Here is a 20,749-nt window from a genome sequence, read left to right as displayed (position 1 = left end):
TTTTATCATATACATTTGTGGCACACTTGTCTTATCCTACTCCTGTAATCCCTCCTGTTCTCCAAGGTGGCAGTGGCCAGAGGATCCTTTCTATTGGCTACACAAACAAGATGCTCCACATCACCAACAATGGGAAACACATGCTTTACATTTTCCCAAGACAAGAACAAATTGGCACTACACCTCTTTAAGCTGTGGATGGGTAAGTTCACCAGAACAATAGAAACTATGGTGTAATTTCATACGTAGATTTGTACAAAATATTCTCCATCTTCAGAGATGTTCTAGGCAGGCATTTTTAGGATGCAGTGTATGGGGTGGTGGTTTATTGTATTGTTATATGAAGGACATCTTTGTTCTTCATGAATGAACGTAGTGGTACAGTGAAAGGTGACACTAATCTCACATGAGGTTAATTCGATAGCTTTCATAGAGCTTTTAATTACCATTACAGGCTTTCTCATCCAGGTTTGCATCATAAAAAATTCTGAACAGACCTTGGTGGTGTGATCAAAACCTACAGGAATATTTTAGCAGCACTATCATTTTGTTTAAAGTAGAATTGTATTGAGACTGTACTAGTATTTGGTAGTACTTTATTACTCATGTTCACATGCTGTATTTTGACAATGTGCACAACAGTAGGACTAACCATACTTTGCATAGATATATAAACAATATTTATGTAGTTTATTTCCCCCACTATTTTTTTCATGAAAGGCAAGTTTAACTGTAAAACAATATTTCAACACTTTTCATATGTTGTACACTGAACAATGTATTTGAATACAGTACACCTGAAGACCTGCTGAGTACATCAGTTCCACAACTTGGGAGTAACACAGCTCGGTGAAGATGACCCAAAGCTTTGTGGGCTCACACTACAGACCTCCAGACTATTCAGATAATGAGTAAATGGTTCAGACCATTGTGAAATATGTTCCAAGCAAACTTATCAAAACCAAAACATGATGGGTTGAAATTATAAAGCATATCAGGCTTTAAACTCAAGCTTTTTCCATTTCCCCCTTAGGCAATCCTTGCACAGATGTCATTTTGTGGTCAGACCATCAGTAGCAGCGTTCTTGAGGACATGCATAAACGGGTAAGTTTGTTTATAAATGGACCATTTGTTATTGAAATCAAAAATATAAAAAAAAAAAAGAACTTCCCTTTTTTTTTTTTTTTTTTTTGCAGCTACTCCATCCCACTGCTGAAGTTTTGGGTAAGATGGGAAATCCCTACAGCAAAGCACCTGCGCACTGCCTACTTACAGAACGCAACACATGAAATGTTTACTGTGATTTTTCTAATGCAACCCACCTGAGTAAAAGAATGGCTCTCGCTGTCGTCCATCTTGATTCTCCACTACAACCTAACTTCCAGAACGGCCACCGGTGACCAACTTTAAGAACCCAGCTACCACCTGATTGGATGATTTCACTCTTCTCTGTGATTCGTCTTCTTCCAACCAGCTTTAGTTGCATTACCGCCACCTTCTAGACTGGAGTGTGGATCAGAACAACCCCCTACCTACTACTATAACAAAATAATCTCACTCGGTTCACATATTATCTTGCTTAACGCTGTGTTCTCCAAAAATCTAAAAGGTGCTCTGTATCCTATATCCCCTGATCACTGTCCAGTCAGACTGAGGTGTGATTTACGCTAAACCTTTTGTTTTGTTTTTTTATTGAACATACACAAGGCAAGTAAATAAATTGTCTACAGAACCCATAAGGAACCAAGCAACAAATCACACACCTTAATATTTGAACAGAACAAATTAATCAATTGAAAAGAGAAAACAAAAAAATAATAAAATTAAATAAATACATTAAAACATATAGCCAGGGGCTTACAATAAATCAAATCATCCAATTGCAGACAAAAGACCTCAGGCTCCTCATGCAGCTCAGGGATTTCTTAAATGCAGATTTTTCATGCCTAAACGCATCTAAACAAGGTTGCCTTTTACTCCATTTACATTTATGAATATAATATTTTGCCAAAATGATAGTTGACCAAGAATTCCACATCTTTTTCTTTCAGAGATATACCAAATTTAATGTTTTCTAAAGGGTGCTAAGAAATCCATTTTGGACCTGAGTCAGTCATTTAAACATGCCCAAATGTTAGATGTACGATTACAATAGAAAAACAAGTGATCTATGGTCTCTGCCTCAGTTACAAAAAGTACAACAGTTCTCATCCATATTAAATTTCAATCTATAAGAATTTTTTAAACACACTAAACCTTAATACTCCTAGAGTTGTACTTTCTGCCTGTGCACAAATATTCACAAATGTGCTTGTTTTCAGTGTGTGACAGTTTAAAGATTTTATTCACATGTTCAAACGTTTTTACATACAAGTTTTTACTACACATGCTCACAAAAATTGACCATGTACATACAGTACATTGCTATTTACCCCATTAAACTGCCATTTATTTGATTAGCAGACAATAATGGGTCACACTTAAGATTGGTGTAATGCTGTGTGCCACCACTAAAGGGTAGCATTACTGTGTGCTGAGGAGAAGGAATACAGTGTTCACCTTGTTTTCCACAGAGGCAAGAGCACTGGGAAGGAGGCGACACACATGATCATGCGCTACGATGAGCATCTGATCCCATCTTTCAGAAGGTTTTGAGCAGGAAGACAGAAGTTTCTTTTGTTGAATTGTTCTGCTGCTGTGTTGCAGAGATGTTGTAAGCAGCTGTTTGGCACCTTTATTGCCTTTATATTCATGAGAGCTGGTGCAATGTGGCATTTCTGGACATTTATTTACTGCTTTCCTACATTACACACCTGAGTAAACCCCTTGTTTCAGTCTATAGGTCATACTGTAGGTCTAGTTTTGTGCCATTCATTTTGTAACAGCCTAGCTGCGATCAGCTCTATTCCTCTCATATCTGACAGGAGCCCTGCTGTGGTGCTCCTGCCCCTCTCCTGCTTTTCTGCTCTGCATTTCATTTTGTGTTAGGTTTTCAAAAAATGTATTTTATTAAACCTGTGCATTTAATCTGTGTGTGGGTGGGTGGAACAATTCTACCAGTTCAGATATTTCCTGCATAGTTGAAAATATTTCCTACTGTATTGAAACTCAACACCAGTGCAACTGTGCCTGGCTGAGAGGTGTGTGTGTGTGTGTGTGTGTGTGTGTGTGTGTGTGTGTGTGTGTGTGTGTGTCAGAGAAAAACAGATTAACTCTGGAAGGGACAATGAAAAAGTTAAATGAAGACATATGTAGACAGAGTGAGGTAGAAACAGATGTTGTGGCCAACAAACACACAAGAGCAACCAAAATGGCGAGACAAACAGCTATAGCATGTGAAGTCACGTGGTGAGGACAAATGAGGCCATGATAGTCAAACTTGTTCTAAACAAAGTAAGAAAAAACTGTTGCCATGAGTAAGGGAAGAGAAAGGAAAAGAAACAGTGTCCCCAAGGAAATTGAGAATGTGCAGCAGAGCTGTGGGAGAAGAAAGATGAGGAGAGAGATCAGTTAGGGTCAGGGAAAAGGGTGAAGGGTTAAGACTGAGTGGTGAAAGGTAGAGTAATCAGGCTATCTGTTGCCCCTGTTCTCCTGTTTTGATGCTACATTTACCATACAGACAGTTGGATCAGTCTTCTCATCTAGCTCACAGCGAGAAGGATGATGAGCATATCTAACTATTCCTTTCAAATAAATTTATATCTACAGGTATGGACTGGAGTGAATGTGTTTAAGTGTGTAACATCAACTCCCCATAATGTTTAGGTCCAACTCTTCTGACAAACTAGGACTTAACTTCTGGTTACTGTGAAATGTCAGGATCAGTTAGGTTTAATAGGGACAAGGGGGTTCAAATCTTTATTTATTTAAAGAAAGACTGCTGATTTCTCATCATGCTTCCTCTCTGCTTTGCTTCATATATTTAAAACTGGTCATACTTGGGATGATTCCAGTACAGCAGAGTCTTCTGCTGGCTGCAGAAAGTTTGGAGATTTGTGGAAATTTACTGCTCTGGATCAAGCTTGACACCAGTTGTTGCAAGAAGCAACTGTATTATCTATTTACCGCCCAGTGACTTTCCTTGAGAATTACAATGAGATAAAATCCAAAAACCACTGACTGTGAGTCCACCACTGCCTCACAGCTGGTAATGTAAAATGAAGACAGCAGAATAACAGAGAGAAAAGAAAGAGAGACAGTTTTTTGATTTCCCTGCATATGACTGGCCTGCAGAAAATTAAGGCTGTGGAATAGTTTGCTTTCCTTTGCTGGTGCTGAGTCAGACAGTTTACTGTTTCTCTGCCTTTGTTCAGAACAGCTGCTTTTTGAGAAGCATGCAATGAGACTTGAGACCAGGTCATATGAGGGATATAGATGTGGAATAAACGTGTGATGATTCAATGGTTGAAGCCCAGAATGAATAGAAGATAATGGTGCAGACAGAAGTTGGACATGTGGTGGGTTATCTCAAAGGTCCTACACATCAGACGCCTGTCTGTCTCTGTTGCTTTGCTGAGGCTTTGTGTCCTGTCTCTCTCTTGTGGGGCCCTCATCCTTTCTTTGATGCTTTTACCATTACACACACACACACACACACACACACACAAAACTGGCTCCCTCTCTGCACAAATATGACTGTACTTTGAAGATGTTACAAAGACATAAGATTTCTGTGTGCATCTCTGTGTCCATGGCTGTGTCTTTGGAAAAGCTGAGTCTATCATCTGGTAAAGGAATAATCTTTCCGGGGTTATCCTCTTCTATTTTCCCTCCATCTCTCTTTCTGCCTCTCAGCAGTTTTAAAACCTTAACTACCAAAGTTTCTGTTTGTCTATGGTTAGTTTATACATATGTGATTCAATCTCCTATTGCAGTTCGGTTGAGCCTTTTCTAATTTTGTTGCTTTCTTTTTTCCTTCTCCAGAGCTAAAAAATTGTTTTTGGACAGACAGAGATTAGTCATTGCAGTTTCCATCAGCAGCCATGTTTTTTAAACCTTGTCATATAACTCCATACTTAAAATTTTGTAGCAGCTGTTCATACAGTGGCGTTTATTTTTCCCTTCTCCCTTTTTTACATCAACCATGCAAGTATGCTAATGAGAATGCCTTATATCTTGTAAGCAAGTTAAACTAATTTGTGCACAGAGTGCTGCAATTCAATTGTTCCACTGGAGTTTCTCAGTGGTAAAACACTGTGTTTGTAGTGGTCAGCTCCCAGATGAGAACATAAGTGGGCATGAAAGAAAGAGGACATGGCTGAAAAGCATGCTCAGTATCTGCCTAACAAATGTTAACATGCAAACCGATATCTTAGCTACTTACAGTAGAAACAGATGTGATGCCGGATGCCTACAACATTACATCTACATCTGATAGCATCCAAATATTTTAATTGATGGCTTCAGTAACTGTAGACTACAGCTGACTGGGATTATCCTCTTTGGATTGAACAACCGGGTACCAACCCCAGTCTGTTCAGATGTTTGTGAAGAATAGTTGGTGATAGTCTGGGTGTAGACGGACGGCACTAAAGTCTGTTCTGAAAAATGAACCTTATAGACCTTGTAGAAGAAGTGGATAAAAGTACTGTCTTTTCCCCGACTCATGCCTACACTCCATTATTTAACCACAAGTCCGCAGCTAATTGCTTCAGTGTGTGCATGTGTGTGTGTGTGTGTGCTTGTGCACGTGTGTGTGACATAAGACACCAGCGGTCGGGAAAAATGAACAACCAACGTGTCCTGCTGTATTGGGTAGTGCATAGATGCCTCAGTAGGCCTGAACTGTGCCAGTGTGTACTCTGGGACAGTAATGAAATATTACTGTCATTTCATTTACATCAGTGTAGAGGTTTGGTGACCTCAAGACCAGCAGCAATACTATATATTTAAGTGTCAAAATTTACCAGTCAAACACACTAACTAAACTAAGAGTCTGAGGACTCAGAACAGTGGTGGAGGAAGTGCTCAAAAATAAGAAGTACCTAACCAGTATCTCCAGTACTTAAGTACAGTACTTGAGTAAATGTACTTAGTTACTTTTCACCCTTTACACACAGAATACCTTCCACGAGACACTGTATGAAAATGTGAGCTGATCTTCCTATATTTAAATGCTTATCCCATCTCTTCCTCTCTGTGATAGCCATATTTTTACTCTACCTTCAAGTGTGGCCATTCAGAAGCATGTAAACAATTGCTTTCCAACATGGTCAGACACATGTTGTATGACCTGTCTTGTTCAATACATGCCACATGTTCTTTCAGTGAAGGAAAAGTGTCTAAAGTGTACAGTCAATCCACATAGAAATTGATGAAGTGGCCACTAAAGAACAATACATCAAAAGCAGCTGTTCGTACAGTGGCTGAAATGAAATGGCTTTATAGCTGCAAAATACAGTTCAGCTGTTTGGAAGCTGGAAGCTGAGAATGTATCAGAGCCAATAATGATATGTGGCATGTGGCTAGAAGTCAAGCGAGTAGAAAGTAGGCTGTGACTTAGGAGGTGGGAAATGTAAAATCAAGTTGTCTCTATGTTCCATTATTGGTTTTTGAGTTAGGAGAGAGCTTGAAAGTACTGTAATGTCAAATGATGGGACAGGGAGTGAGGGGAAAGGAGAGGTTTCGCCTGCTCTATAAATTAAATTTCTGGAATGTGTCTCTGGAAGGATGGCTGTCTTAGCAGGAGGAGGGATTAACCAGGCTGAATGATACCATAAACACACCAAGAGAAGGAGGTCTGGGGTAAAAGCTAGGATTCTGGGGGGGGAGCGATTGCTGACTTGGGAGAACAGCTAATGAGTCTTAGAGGAGAAGAGAAGGAGCAAATCAGCAAGAAGATAAGAAAACGAAGGAGAGCAAGAGAGAAAAGAAAACAACAGTGGGACGGGGGATGAAAGAATAATAAGGAAAGGAAAAAAGAAGGCAGGGGGAGAGAATGATGGGGGTAGTCCAAGGTAAAGAAAGACAGGAGGAGGATGAGGGATGCAGAGGAGGAGGAGAAGGAGGTGGGGAACAAGCCCAAAAGGCTCTTGAGGTTCTCTGGGATCCTAAGGTTTTATGTTTGTTCTCCCTCTTGTTCTGATAGTTGTTACATAAGTGGAAAAGACTGCTGAATTGTTCTACTGTGTTTAATCTATCTGCCAAAACCAACACACAACAGCCAAGTGACTCATCTGCTGTTCACAGAAAGAACACACGCATTGACACATATACTGCGGCAGCATATCCATATCAAGGTCACTATCCTGTGTTAAGAGGCTACAGCAGGCAACATTTGCTATCATTTTTAAGGTTGCACTAAACAACCATTCCACACCGAGGAAAGCTACAGAATATAATAATGTTAGTATGTTGAATGTTCTGCATTGTGGCAGGTCACATGTTCCAGAGAAAAACATGATTAGCATTTATGTGAATTTCTTTTGTTTGCCCAGCTGAGCTTGTTTGTGTGGTAGGCCTTAAATTACAGTCTCTCGCCGAGTTGTTTGTCCCCAGCTTTAAATCTGTAGACATTTTTCCTTCAGGGTTTGAGTTCTCAAATCACAGCTATTGGCTTCATTTATATTCTTTAACTGTACTAAAGGGAAATAATCATACTTTTCTATGGAAAATCCAATCTCAGCCTTCGACTGTCTACCAGACACCCCATTCACAGTGGGCAGATCATGTAGTGGAGGCTTCCCAGCGATGAAAAGGTCAGGCTGATGCACATCTGGCATTTCCTCTCCTCTAAATGCCCTCAAGTGGTAGCCACACACAAACATACATTCACACCAAGGAACACATGCATAGACATCTGTGCCCAAACCTTGTTTAGTAAGAATAAGAATGAACATGCACACACATTTCTACATACAGTCCAATAGCTACTGCTTCTCCATACTGAAATGTTTTTAGTGGGTTGGAAAAAGTTCCAGCTCACTGCAGTGAAAAAAGAGGAGCAGAGTTATGGTCAAGAGAGGGTGGAAGAAAGAATAAGAGGCTGACAGAGAACAAGAGACAGACAGAAAGGCAGAAGGTAAAGGAGAAAAGAAGGGGGAGACAGTCTCTGCATCTCACAGAGCTGACAAACACTTTCCACTCCCATGGATGCTGTGCACTACTTGAAGGTCGTGTGCATGTGTGTGTCTGAAGCCATAAGCAAGATCGAGGGACAGAATGGTGCCGTATGGTTTTCATAACTCTCTGAGGGTTTTTAGATCTGCCCTTTTTTTCCCCGTTCCCCCCCCCCCCATCTTTCTCTCTTTCTGAGGTTCAGTCAGAAAGCCAGCTTTGCAGAAGCAAGAAACCCCCGGCATGATTAGATACAGCAGAGTGTTTCTGTCACTGCAAGGCATCAGGTTCATTATGGACTATGTTTAACTCTCTTGGACTTAGCTGAAGGGCAGATTGCTCAATTAGGCAATTTTGAATACTGGACTCTACTGGTACTTCACTGGACTTTGTTTTGGACTGCACTGGTTCGGCTGAACTTCCTAGGGAATTCCACCAAAGTGCATTAACTCCTGTTAGTTTTATTTAACATCTGTTGAAATCTGCTTCACTTTGGCAGCAGTACTGGGAGACTGAGTATGAATGGCGTTTGACCGATTCTGCACTGTAGAGCTATTTGCAGGGCGTGGGCAGTCTAGGGTTAATTAAAGTGATCAGATGCCAATTTTGGACATATTTGCCTCAGATTACTTTGAATAAAGCTCTATTACACCTGATTATTTATATATATACATACAAACACAGGATAGAAAAACTCAGGGGTGGGAACTTGCAGTATGTCAATTTAATTGAGGTGTGTACAGGTTTGTTTGGTTAGGAGGTCAGAAAAGATAATTGGCAATAGGTTGGGAAACTCAGTTGAATGTTGGCCTAGTTTAAACCTTAGGTCTTGGTGGAGGATACAAAAAATCATCAGGAGCAGTAGCAGCTGCAGCAGCATGAGTCTCCTGTGTTTCCTGTGGCTGCTGATGGTCTGTCTGGCTCCTAGTAGCCGAGGCCAGAGGCTGAGGGCGACAGATGGGGAGCAGCCAGCAGCCAGGGGTCTGCTGGAGGAGAGAGATGCACTCTGCTACCAGGAGGGATGCTACACTGTCATCCTCCAGAAGAGAACCTTCAGGGAGGCTGGACGGAGCTGCCGGGAGCAAGGTGGGACCTTGGCAACGATGCATACCTACGAGGCAGCGGGTGTGGTCCATGAGCTGCTGTCAAACATCAAGGCAGAGGGGACCAGATCAAGGCTTCGCCTCTGGATTGGGCTGCACAGACCTACGCGCCAGTGCTCATCCAACCGACCTCTCAGAGGATTCGTCTGGGTCACAGGCAAAGTGTTTTTCATATTTGATCCTTCACTGTACCTAATATTGAAGCTCATTACCACAGCAGCCATTTTACTGGATTTTAATAAGTGAGCTCAAATAAAATGTCCTCAAAACAGAGAAAAATACCTAATGGTACATCCTTATTACAATTTAACATTCACTTTTCTCAGTCAACTTTTTAAAAATCACTGCACTGAAACTAATGAGGAAAATAAATGAATGTGATTTAATGAAAAATCTGTGGTCAGCACAATTGTGGCTCAGTCTGTAGAGAGATTCATTAGTTAGTTAATGATCTAAATTGGTTGTGGCATTTTCTAGCTAAAAATATGTAGTGCTAAATTGACTAATGCCAAATTTAGACCTATTTTATTATATAGATTTTAATCAAACACATGTTATTCAGTAACACAAAAAGAGACTATTTTCAAATTCCCTGATGATATTTTCAGTAAATTAAAATCAAAGCCCATAAAGGTTCAAGAGGAACCACACTGCATTTTCAGAATATGTTTTAACTCATCATGCTGCCCCCACCTCAACCTCACCCTGCAAAGGTCTGACGGGCTGGTTATTACATTTACTGCTTTTGTTACAGAGACAGAGCTGGCGCGACAGGGGAAGTTCCAAATCCCTTTTGACCTCAAAACCACCTCTCAGCCTGATTTAGTCATTACACAGACCCCGCCCATTAAAAACCAGATGGGATTTTTTTAGCGCTCATAGCGTCAGCTTTGGTCTTCAGTCAGAAAAAAACATTACATTTTCAATGCTTTCCCCCTCTCTCATTATTTTCCCAAACAAAAAAAAACATTCTCTCGCTTGCTCCTAATGGCAACTAGCCATGCAGATAGTTTGTGGTTTTATTTACGCAGGGAGTGATATATAGTAAAGAAATAATGTCAGCTCTGGATAATCCATTGTCAGAATTGTGAGTAAGGTACAGTATGTTCCTACGGGGAATAATGACAGAGATCAGTTCAATTTGTTGCACAAAGTGTGGTACTTACTGTAAACCAACATGTCATGTACATTGTCAGGTCTGCCAAAAGTTCAACAAAAGAGCAATTCCACACTCTTAACAACTATAGAAACCGAAATATTTCATCAAGGTAAAACCTGTGTGTTATATAGATGTTCTTAAGTACACCATTGCCTGCTTGTTTCCAAGCTCCTAGTGAGTAAATCCTCCCTGTTCTGGTGGGAAGACAATAGAGAAACTACAGAATACTATTGCTACAAAAATGACTGGTACCTTAAAGCTCACAGGATTTGAAGATTTCAGACTATGGCAGACCCTACTGGCAATATCAGCAAAGACAATGTGGCAGACAGCAACGCACTCTGCTACACCCCCAACTCCAGTGACACAAGCCCAGAGAAATGAATTGAGTTGAGAGATGCTAGATTGCACCGGTTTTCACTAGAATTGTCTCATTTTTATACAAGTGAAAACCTTTAGCGTCCGAATTATTTAAAAGACATTAAAATCACATAAACATGTTATGCATTAATTGATTATACTTTAATCATGATAAGCTTAATCCTTAAAACTTTAAATGTGCAAAAGTAAATTTTATATCTAAAGAAAATGTGCTGACAAAAACAGGGACACTGTACTTTTACTGACTTGGTGTCTATTTTCCAACAGGAGACCAGGATGGCCAGTTCATCAACTGGCTCCGTGACGAGGCCCCTGGGACTTGTGCAGTCCCACGCTGTGTGGCCATGACTGTCCACACTTCAGAGAGTGGACATGAGAGCAACGATAACTTCCGGTGGCTTGATGGCGCCTGTGGACTCCCACTGGATGGATATGTTTGCCAGTACAACTACAAAGGAATGTGTCCACCACTGGAGGATGAGGGGAGAGGTCCAGCTGTCTACAGCACTCCATTTCACCTTGTCAGCACCCTGCTGACTCATGTGCCCTATGCGTCTGTAGCTACTCTACCATGCCCCACAGACAGCTCAAACCCAGATGCTGAGCAGACTGTACTATGCATGGAGAGAGATGACGGTACAGTGGGCTGGTCCAGAGATGCACCACTCTGCTTAACCACTGCAGCTCCACAGAACCAAGACTGGTGTAGCAGGGACCATGGATGTGAGCAGTTCTGCCAGAACACAGGTACAGGCTACTACTGTTACTGCTCTGAGGGCTTTACGATAAATGAGGACGGGTACACCTGCATGCCTGACCCTCTCAGCCAAACTGACCCCCCTGAATTATCCTCAGTCTCTGCTGGTCCCACTGACCAGCCTCACATCAAAAAAATCTGTGTGGAGATGGGGTGTGAGTACAGCTGTGTGGAGACACTTCGGGGCATCCGCTGCACATGTCCCCCGGGCTACCAGATGGGTCCAGATGGCCGCAAATGTATTGATGTAGATGAATGTCTACAGCAACCATGTCCACAACTCTGTGTCAATATCCCGGGCACCTTCCATTGCACCTGCCACCCTGGGTACCAGCCAGATGATGAGGGTGAGTGTGTGGACATTGACGAGTGCCTCGATGAGGGCAGCTGTGAAGACATGTGTGAGAACACTGTGGGGTCTTTCAATTGCCTGTGTTACCCCGGGTACGAGTTGGGCAGCAGAGGAGAGTGTGTAGATGTAGATGAGTGTGTGGGGGAGTCACCCTGCCAGCAGCAATGTCTCAATTATATGGGAGGGTACCAGTGTTACTGTGACAATGGCTATGACCTGCAGTCAGATGGACTTACCTGCCAGCCTTCACCAGATGATGGAGAATACTCCACTCTGACCCCTGGCCCCAATGACTCCACTCACCCACCTGATGTGGACTCTAACCATCATAATCCCTGGTTGACCTTGTTTACCCCTGATCCAAATTTTGAAACAGATTCTAACTTTGATGCTGACTGGCTGACAGAAGCCCCTGAAAGACTCTCTCCTGACATTGCTCATGGGTCAGACAACCACCTGAACCACTGGGATGCCCTATCACCTAAGCAATACCAGACAGCTCCATCCCCAACGCAAAAATACAACACAGGTAATGAAATTGATAATGAGGCTAAGACGGGAGGTAGGGAAGCTAGTGACGGAGTGGGAACTGAGACTACAAATGAGCCAGCTACTGGGAATAGGGAGAAGGAGAAATCCAAGTTGGACAGTACTGAGGATGTCAGTGGCACAGCAGAGGTAGGAGCTGGATCTGCTGAAGGTAAACAGAAACATGACAAAAGCTGGCTGCTAGTGGCCCTGCTGGTGCCTCTATGTGTGTTCCTTGTGGTGATGCTGGCTCTGGGGATTGTCTACTGCACCAGCTGTGCAGTGGATAAAAGCCTGAGCTTCTCAAACTGCTATCGCTGGATACTCCCTACAATGCCCCCTGACAGGAGTGATGGCAAGACCCAAGCATGAACTCTAAAAATAAACAAACACAGGTGGACGCACACATACACACAGGTGTTCAACGCCCAGATGTCTGCTAACATTTCTCTTGTGATGCTGAACTGGTCACTGAAAGTACTATTTGCATGTAGTACAGCTGACTGGCTCTCTCCTCCATCAAAGAATACTTAATACTTTCTTTTGCACACCCTTTGTAAATAATTCACTCTCTCATCATGTTTTTACAATCAATAAAACTAGTAAACTGATTAAATACTGTGTGGTTTGTAAGCCTATCTAGGTTATAAAATAATAGAATGTCTAACTCTGGATGAAAAACATAGAGTGTATGTGGGAAAAGTGTGTGGCTATTGTTTTATGGCTCCATGTGAGTAAACAAATTAAAGACTCTGGTGATTTTCTAAGCCAAATATTCTTTCTCAACAAGAATAAAATAAGGGAGATGGAGGAGAGGGACAAATGTAATGTACATTTCTTAAGTGTGTCTACTGTTGATAGCTTTAGAATGGGTTGAACAAATTAAACCAAACTTCTTTAGCGACTCAGTTTCAGTCTCCCTGGCCTTGGAGCCATGGTCGCCCAAATACATTACTGACCTCCAGACATTTAATTTTTGAACGTAGTGTTTAAGTATATAAAAAGTAATTAAGTAAGTAAAAGTATAAGTAAAAGTGAAACAAAAACATCGCTGCTCAGTGAAAATAATTTCTATAAAAACATCTTAAAATGCAAAAAGCAGTAACATTAGATAGGTATCAACTAATAATTTTGTTGAGAGGTCGGTCTGATGACCCAGTTAATTGAATGTGGGAGTGTGCATGAAGATGGCTAACTGTATTACCCACAAAAAAGTGGATTTTGCTAAAGATGGCTATCAGGAAAAGGCTCAAATCACTCTACCACCAAAGAAAGGAAGAGATTGGAAGACCACCAACAGTGTCAGCGTTGAAGGTATGTAGGTAAGTTACCAGTGCTAGTGCTAGCTTTAGCCAAGAAGATGTTGAAGAAAGTGGGTTCCACATGCAAGTGGAGGAATTTGTCCATGGCCTAAGCACAGATAAACCAAAATATAAGTCATTGTATGTCAAAACAGCAAGATACAAGGACAGTTTCTTCCCTTGGTCCATCACTCTGGTGAACACACTGCAGTCTTGTTTTTTATTTTCCTAATTCAAGTTTATTTTTCTTGTTTGCACATCCTTTTTCTTTTCTTGTTTTCTCAGTGTTATTTTATCAACTTGTTGCCTTATGGAAGAACATTGTACATACACATTGAGAGCCACTGCACTAGAGCCAAATTCCTCGTGTGGTCAACACACCTGGCCAATAAAGTTGATTCTGATTCTGGTAATAGATGCAATGATAATAACACATCACAACCAAATAAATAACTGATCATAATGTTATTCTGATTTCTCTTGGGAGGGCCATATTTTTGATTGGGTGAACCTGGCCCTCCTGGGGAAGGTCTGCTTGTATGTATATTATATGCAACCTACTGTAACAACTGATAGCTGGAATAAAAGTACTGAGGCATCCTCACACAATTAACATTATTATAAAACAGCATGCTGTTTGATTGCTCGACACACTTGACCTTGTTATTGAAGTCACAAAATTAATATTTTTAAAAGATCCTGGTCTCTCCTCAAGATAAAGTACACTTGATATCAGATGTGTTACATTAATTCTAGAACTCATATTATATGACTTATTTGTGCAGCTGCAAACTAACCTTATGTTAGGAGGTAAATGTCTTCCAGCAACACCTGTATTACATTTGGTAATGGAAAAGTGTCGCGACGAGGATGGGATTCGAACCCACGCGTGCAGAGCACAATGGATTAGCAGTCCATCGCCTTAACCACTCGGCCACCTCGTCCTGTTGAAGTTATTATTTTTAGTGTTCCTAATTATTTGTTCTTGCAAGAACGCGTGTCAAATGTATATTTTTATTGTGTTTGCTTCATACATAGTGTATTTCAGACTTGCCATTAGTCACAAAAATTGGGATAAAGGGTACCGAAAAGCCCGACGCAGCTGCTTCATGATTGGTTAAAATCCCTATGCCCACAATATACAACCTGTGATTGGTTGAAGGGCGGGGTAAACGTTGAATGAACATCGGAAGTGTACAGCGTGAGACTGCAGTTTGACGTTAGCTGAAGTTGTGACTGAAAACAGGGTAAGTGTTTTGATTTGTGAGTTGATTTATAATTATTGAAATATGTTAAACTGGAGTTAGTAATACATAAACGTATATTGCATGGTATTGGCTTCTAAATGTTGTGTTTACAGGAGCTGTGGCAGTGTATTTAAGTGCTCCAAGCACTCAGCAACTGACTTAGCATGCACGCTAGAAGCTAACGTTAGCGTTGAGTTAACTCGAGCTGTTAACGTTGCTTGTATTAATGTTAGCCTGAAGACAAAACGTATCTACAGTATTCGATTGAGTAGACTGCTGATTTTAAAAGGATGTAGAAGCGTGTTGACTAAGGCATATAGTCTTTTTTCCAATTACCATAGTGGGTTTAGTAGAAAGTGAAACTAAAAATGGCTCAGACAAGGTAATATTAACTGACTGCTTCCTTTTAAATCAGCGCCACCGCCAGAATCAATGAATAAATCCGTTTTTGTGTTGTAATAATTATCATTAGATTAGTCGATCGACACAGACTTAGTTAATTGTCACTTCCTATTAATGTTAATAAGTCAGTTAATATTGAGGCGAAGATTAGATCCTTTTACCTGTTTTATTGTACTGAATATTGAATGTTTTTGGGTTTGGGGCTGTTGGACAAAATCATTTGAAAGTCTTCATCTGGGCTTCTGGTAAATATTGGTGGTTAAAAGGCTAAATGATTAATTATCGTGTATTACTACAATTTTACCCCATTTACACTATAAATGAGGGTAGGCTAAATAACAGAGACACGATTTTGTATAATGTGGTACATTTAAATAGCAGCACAAACTGCAGCCTGCAAAATGATCTACAGTTCAATCAACTCCTCTTTAAAACAGCTGAACAAAAACTGAATGTTCTTTTTCATTAAAACTATTCATAAAGGAAGGCTCTATTACAAGAACATTGTATTAGACTGCATTAGTTTTAGCTGGGTGTGCTGAGAAAATTGTCAACTGATGAGTGCACAAATCAGCTGGGATTTTTGGAATGTTGAAATCTGGGTATTTATGTGTTTTTACAGTACACAGTCTTTTTAACCTGCCTAAAATTTAGACAGTTCACACTTCTTTACTTCCTTTCTTCTACCACATCGTCTCCTCTTTTTCCATCTGTTTCTCTCTACCCTTTTTTTTTCTTTCCCACTCTTCAGTTCCTTATCATCATTGTTAAACCTCAGACTGAAGATGGTGGACTCCCAATATTACCTCCCAAGTGACATTGGCATCTCTGTTCTTGACTGTGGCGAGGCCTTCCGATTGCTTTCACCTCAGGAGAAGATGTATGCCCACTACCTGTCACGCGCTGCCTGGTACGTTATTAATCTCAGGATGTAGCAAGTTCATGTTCACTCTATTTAAGTCAGTAAATCAAATGAGATCCTGAATGGATTAACAGACATGAAAGAAATATATCTTATTTCCTTTAAAGAATAAAAACTTAGGACTTTAGTTTATTGAAGAACTTAAACCCTACTGACCAATAAAACATTTGCTGTCATAGGTTTGGCAGTCTGGCAGTGCTGCTGCAGACATCCCCAGAGTCTGCAAACATTTTTGTCTTGCTGCAGAGAATCTTCAGGAAGCAGAAGCCAGCACAACTGGAACAGGTCGCCACAGCAGCTGGACTCAGCTCTGAGGAGTACCAGGTAAAAAGTCCTATAGTTTTTACCTGTTTTTGTTGCTGTCTTGGAACTTTTTTTCCACAAACAAATGCAAATATGTACAAAGATGTTAATTATGCCATATACCAAATGAAAATGATTATTGTTTTTGTGTGTGTGATATTTAGGCCTTCTTGGTATATGCAGCAGGTCTGTATGCTAACATGGGAAACTACAAGTCTTTTGGAGACACCAAGTTCATCCCAAATCTACCTAAGGTACAAAGGACTGTTACATTGGGTGTAAAATCTAGTGCAGCTGTTTTGTGAACAGTTTTACAGGGGGTTGACGCATTCAGCACCTGCAATCTAATGCACGCTGAAGTTGGTGTATTATAATGTGCATATGATCTATAGTGCTCTTTTACCACTGTGGTGATATACTGTATATTTAAGCTGTCTGCATCTGTGTTATACTCACCCAGGACAAGCTGAAAGCTCTGGTGTGGGCCAGCCAGGCATTTCAGGAGCAGTCTGCTGAAATGGAGGTTCTGTGGAACTGCTGTTCATATCTCCTCTACTCCCTGGAAGACAAACAGAAACAGCTGGGGCTGGGCGACAAGGTGGGAGTTCAGTGCAAAGTTCAATCCATCTATTTTACCTGTTACTATCCACTGAGTTGTCAATTCTGGATAGATTTTACTAATGAAATTCAACATGGTAAGCACGGGCTTAGGGCTGGAATTAGGGGGAGACTGGTCTCTCTAGCAGATACTGTAGGTCTGTTCTAATCTAAAAATCCTCAAAAGGCCTCTTCTCTTCTTCAGTTCTCATTTATGAAATGCTACTCATGTCAGATACACTGAATGCTTTCATTTAGCCCATTCAGGGCTCCCTTTTAAAAGATGTTTCTAAACACAGTGGGATTATCCCTGGTTAAATATTATATAAATAAATAGTCTCCAGGCTGGTGTTTTTAGACTGGGTTCCAACAACACCAGTAGGCCCTTTAGAAAGCCACTGAACCCAAGACTTCCATCTGGCACTCCAAGTCATCTGGCACTGTGACCCCTATGAGAAAATACATGGCTCATGAAATATTTTTGCTTTTCTCATCTTCAGGGAATTACCACCTACTTCTCAGGAAACTGCTGTCTGGAGGATGCTGAGCTGGCTCAGAAGTTCCTTGACTCAAAAGTAAGCTGAATTCGTATCCAAAATTAATGCTTTTATTTCCGTCATTCTTGTCTCTTGAAATAGCTTATCACATCTCACTTTTTTACTGCAGTCTTGGATTATGACATGTCCTTGTCCTCCTAATTGTATTTACCATGTCATTCGTATCTTTCCTACATTTTGCCGGTTCATGTATTTTCCTCATGTATATTTTCATCTGAATCATATTGTTCTGAGCTATGTTCTTGTGGTTCATTTGTAGAAACTGTCTGCTTACAACACCCGTCTGTTTAAGAGAGACAATGGAGGGAAAGCTTGCTATGAGGTGCGCTTGGCTTCAGCTGTGCAGAAAGGTCAGAACTGCAAAGAAGTAAATGGAGTTTTTCTTGAGAACCAGAATAATGCCTGTAAAAATTCACCAGCTGTGTTGCCAGCCTGGGCATACAAAGTGTAATATGTATCACGACTCCACATGTTGTATTAAATACATTTCAAGTTGTGACCTCAAAAAAATATTGATTACTGAGAAATTAATATGGAGGATTTTGGTTATGTTTGGCCATTGATGATACTTCACAACCAGTGATAAAAGAAATAAATGTGTACTACTGCTTTTCAGACTGTGCAGTAGATGGGGAATGTGAGACATGCTGCGGCAGCTTCAACTTTGAAGGCAAAGAGTTCACTGTGAAGAGGGGAGACTATGCTCCTCTCATGGAGAAAGTCTGCTTCTATCTCGAACAAGCACAGGTCAGCAAGCAATGAATACAGTGCAGTGTTTAGTCTGTATTCTTTTAGCTGTTTGGAACCACAACAGGAACAAAATGAAGTTGTTAGAACAATATGAATTCATTTGTGCGGTAAATCACAAAAATCTGTAGTAGTTAAGTTTTGGTGTTGATAAAATGTCTATTGTAAGTATTGAAAGTGATGTAACACAAGATCAGTTCAAATTTAGCAAAACATAAATGGGAAGAAGAGGCGACAAGACAAAGAGTTAGGCATGTAAGAGTGAATTAATTTGATGACGCTGATAATCTAAACGTAGATTTCCTGCCACAGTTCCACTTTTGAGATTTTTGCTCTTTCCAAATAACTGACACAGGCTTACGCTGCCAATGACAACCAGAGAAAGATGCTCGAAGAGTACAGGCGCAGCTTCACCTTTGGCTCAATTGAAGCCCATAAAGACGGCTCACGCTATTGGATCAAAGACAAGGGACCGATAGTTGAGAGGTGAGCCTTCACTGAGCTACTGTAAAATCACCACTGACTGTCCACAATGACGGTTGCTTTGTTTTCCTATACCTACTTAATTCTAAGGATATTTTGGAGGTCAAACCACTAAGTGCATGACTTGACAAATTTGTTGCTCTTTTACTTGTTATCTAAAGCCATTCTAAGTGTTATCCGATTTATGAAAGACAGAAGTAATGCAGAAATCAAATTGACATTTCTTGCTTTGAGTTCAATGAAATACAAATGGCCAAAAGATTGTGCAGCTATAAAATCTGAGGACTTCATTATTTTATGGCACGTTACAAGATGTTTTTTATATTTAAGGTCTGATTTGGCAGTGACGTTTGGTTGAAGTATTTAGTAATGAAAGTAATATAATTATCATGTGCATGTACAGTAAATACAGACAAAATATCTGTCAACTAGACAAAAACAACAACAAAAAAACAATGCATAAAACAAAAAAAGTGATGATTTCACATTTGATCGCAGCACCCTTAACTTCTTCAAATGTATTCTAAATGATGCTTTTTCTCAGTAGCTCACTCTCATATCAAGTTCATTCTGACCTTTGCACTAGCTGTTGAATATTACTCTTATGTACTAATCTCTGAAATCTCTCTGCTTTAAACTCTGCACTGCTCCTTCACTCCTTCCTCTTCCTCTCTCTCTCTCTCCCTTTCAGTTACATAGGTTTCATAGAGAGCTACAGAGACCCATTTGGCTCCAGAGGAGAGTTTGAAGGTAACCACCATGATGATCTTTCCAGGTCTTACTGCTGTGACACAGAGCTGAAGACTTACTGGAAAGAATAGTATTATTATAGAGTTATTAAAACAACTATTTAAGTAGATATATGCAGCTTCTCACTCAAGGATGTCACATTGTAGAAAAATGACACTGATTTTTGAAGGTCACATACTCCAGAGGAGGCTGCTCAGTACTCAGGATGACCCAACCTATCATGATATTAATACTTGGCCAAATGCCCAAATTGTTCATTTAATTTTACTCAGGTGTGAAACAATGAAAGAAGGGTGGAGGATGTATGCATAATTCATCCTCCAGGAGGGTTTATATTACTGTCCTCATCTATTATTTATCTAATTTACAGGATGGTTTTTCTTTAAGTCTGTTCACAGTTTTAGTTTTTTTAATTTCTTTTTGGTTTCATTTGATAACTCGTGTTGTTGTGTCACCCCTAGGTTTCATTGCTGTTGTGAACAAGGCGATGAGTGAGCGTTTTGCGAAGCTGGTGAGCTCAGCAGAAGTCTTGCTTCCTGAGCTACCTTGGCCCAGGGAGTTTGAGAAGGACGCTTTCCTTAAACCTGACTTCACCTCACTGGATGTCCTAACATTTGCTGGGAGCGGAATACCAGCTGGCATCAACATCCCTAACTGTATGTATACAGTAGTGTCACGTTTCCACTGTTCAAGTGGTATGAAGTGTTGAATTTTGTTGTTTCTTTTACAGCATTATACTTAAACAACCATGTTTGTGTGTTTTTGCATATAGATGATGAGATCAGACAGTCAGAGGGTTTTAAAAATGTGTCGCTAGGCAATGTGCTGGCTGTAGCCTATGCCACCCAAAAAGAAAAACTCACCTTCCTGGAGGAGGAAGACAAGGTAAATTATTCAGCTCTTTAATCTCACATGCCAGCTCTTGTTTCCTGACATAATCACATAATTATACATTCCCCCGTGTGTTTGTACTTTAGGATTTGTTTATCAAGTGGAAGGGCCCGTCATTTGAGGTGCAGGTTGGGCTTCATGAGCTCTTGGGCCATGGAAGTGGAAAGCTGTTTGTCCAGGTCAGTCAAACGTACTGTAGTATAGTCAAAGTAA

The 20,749-nt window shown here is 40.6% G+C and overlaps 2 protein-coding genes and 1 non-coding gene across 4 annotated transcripts in view; 2 read left to right on the top strand and 1 right to left on the bottom strand.

The window, feature by feature from the left end:
• The first annotated feature begins 8,302 nt into the window (after positions 1-8,302).
• LOC109960003 (endosialin-like) lies at positions 8,303-12,909 on the top strand. The gene is made up of 2 exons (XM_020599813.1): positions 8,303-9,316; positions 10,967-12,909. The coding sequence occupies exons 1-2, from the start codon at positions 8,935-8,937 to the stop codon at positions 12,706-12,708; spliced, it is 2,124 nt and encodes a 707-aa protein (XP_020455469.1). The 5' UTR covers positions 8,303-8,934; the 3' UTR covers positions 12,709-12,909.
• Positions 12,910-14,499: 1,590 nt separating this feature from the next.
• On the bottom strand, positions 14,500-14,581 carry trnas-gcu (transfer RNA serine (anticodon GCU)). The gene has a single exon. It is a non-coding gene; the product is annotated as a tRNA-Ser (tRNA).
• A 201-nt stretch (positions 14,582-14,782) lies between these two features.
• Positions 14,783-20,749, top strand: part of dpp3 (dipeptidyl-peptidase 3) — a 17,735-nt gene continuing 11,768 nt past the window's right edge. Inside the window, exons 1-13 of one of the 2 annotated variants that reach the window (XM_020599720.1) lie at positions 14,783-14,884; positions 16,038-16,196; positions 16,388-16,532; positions 16,676-16,765; positions 16,972-17,109; positions 17,609-17,683; positions 17,925-18,015; positions 18,282-18,412; positions 18,768-18,898; positions 19,587-19,645; positions 20,107-20,301; positions 20,418-20,530; positions 20,623-20,715. In XM_020599720.1, the coding sequence (XP_020455376.1) occupies positions 16,072-16,196; positions 16,388-16,532; positions 16,676-16,765; positions 16,972-17,109; positions 17,609-17,683; positions 17,925-18,015; positions 18,282-18,412; positions 18,768-18,898; positions 19,587-19,645; positions 20,107-20,301; positions 20,418-20,530; positions 20,623-20,715 (1,386 nt within the window). In that variant the 5' untranslated portion in view covers positions 14,783-14,884; positions 16,038-16,071. Of the gene's footprint in view, positions 14,885-15,123; positions 15,267-16,037; positions 16,197-16,387; positions 16,533-16,675; positions 16,766-16,971; positions 17,110-17,608; positions 17,684-17,924; positions 18,016-18,281; positions 18,413-18,767; positions 18,899-19,586; positions 19,646-20,106; positions 20,302-20,417; positions 20,531-20,622; positions 20,716-20,749 lie in introns of those variants that run through there. The other variant, XM_020599719.1, reaches the window with a different exon arrangement.

This window comes from Monopterus albus, unplaced genomic scaffold (genome assembly GCF_001952655.1).
Source record: "Monopterus albus unplaced genomic scaffold, M_albus_1.0 scaffold42.1, whole genome shotgun sequence".
NCBI lineage: Eukaryota > Metazoa > Chordata > Actinopteri > Synbranchiformes > Synbranchidae > Monopterus > Monopterus albus.
The sequence above is the reverse complement of the archived record's forward strand: the minus strand, read 5'-3'. Positions and strand labels throughout refer to the sequence as shown.

What these genes read in the sequence shown, in the direction of transcription:
- LOC109960003 (XM_020599813.1), top strand. Translation starts at nt 8,935, where the DNA reads ATGAGTCTCCTGTGTTTCCTGTGGCTGCTGATGGTCTGTCTGGCTCCT. An exon ending in AGGATTCGTCTGGGTCACAG is followed by an intron (nt 9,317 to 10,966) that starts GCAAAGTGTTTT and finishes ATTTTCCAACAG; the next exon opens with GAGACCAGGATGGCCAGTTC.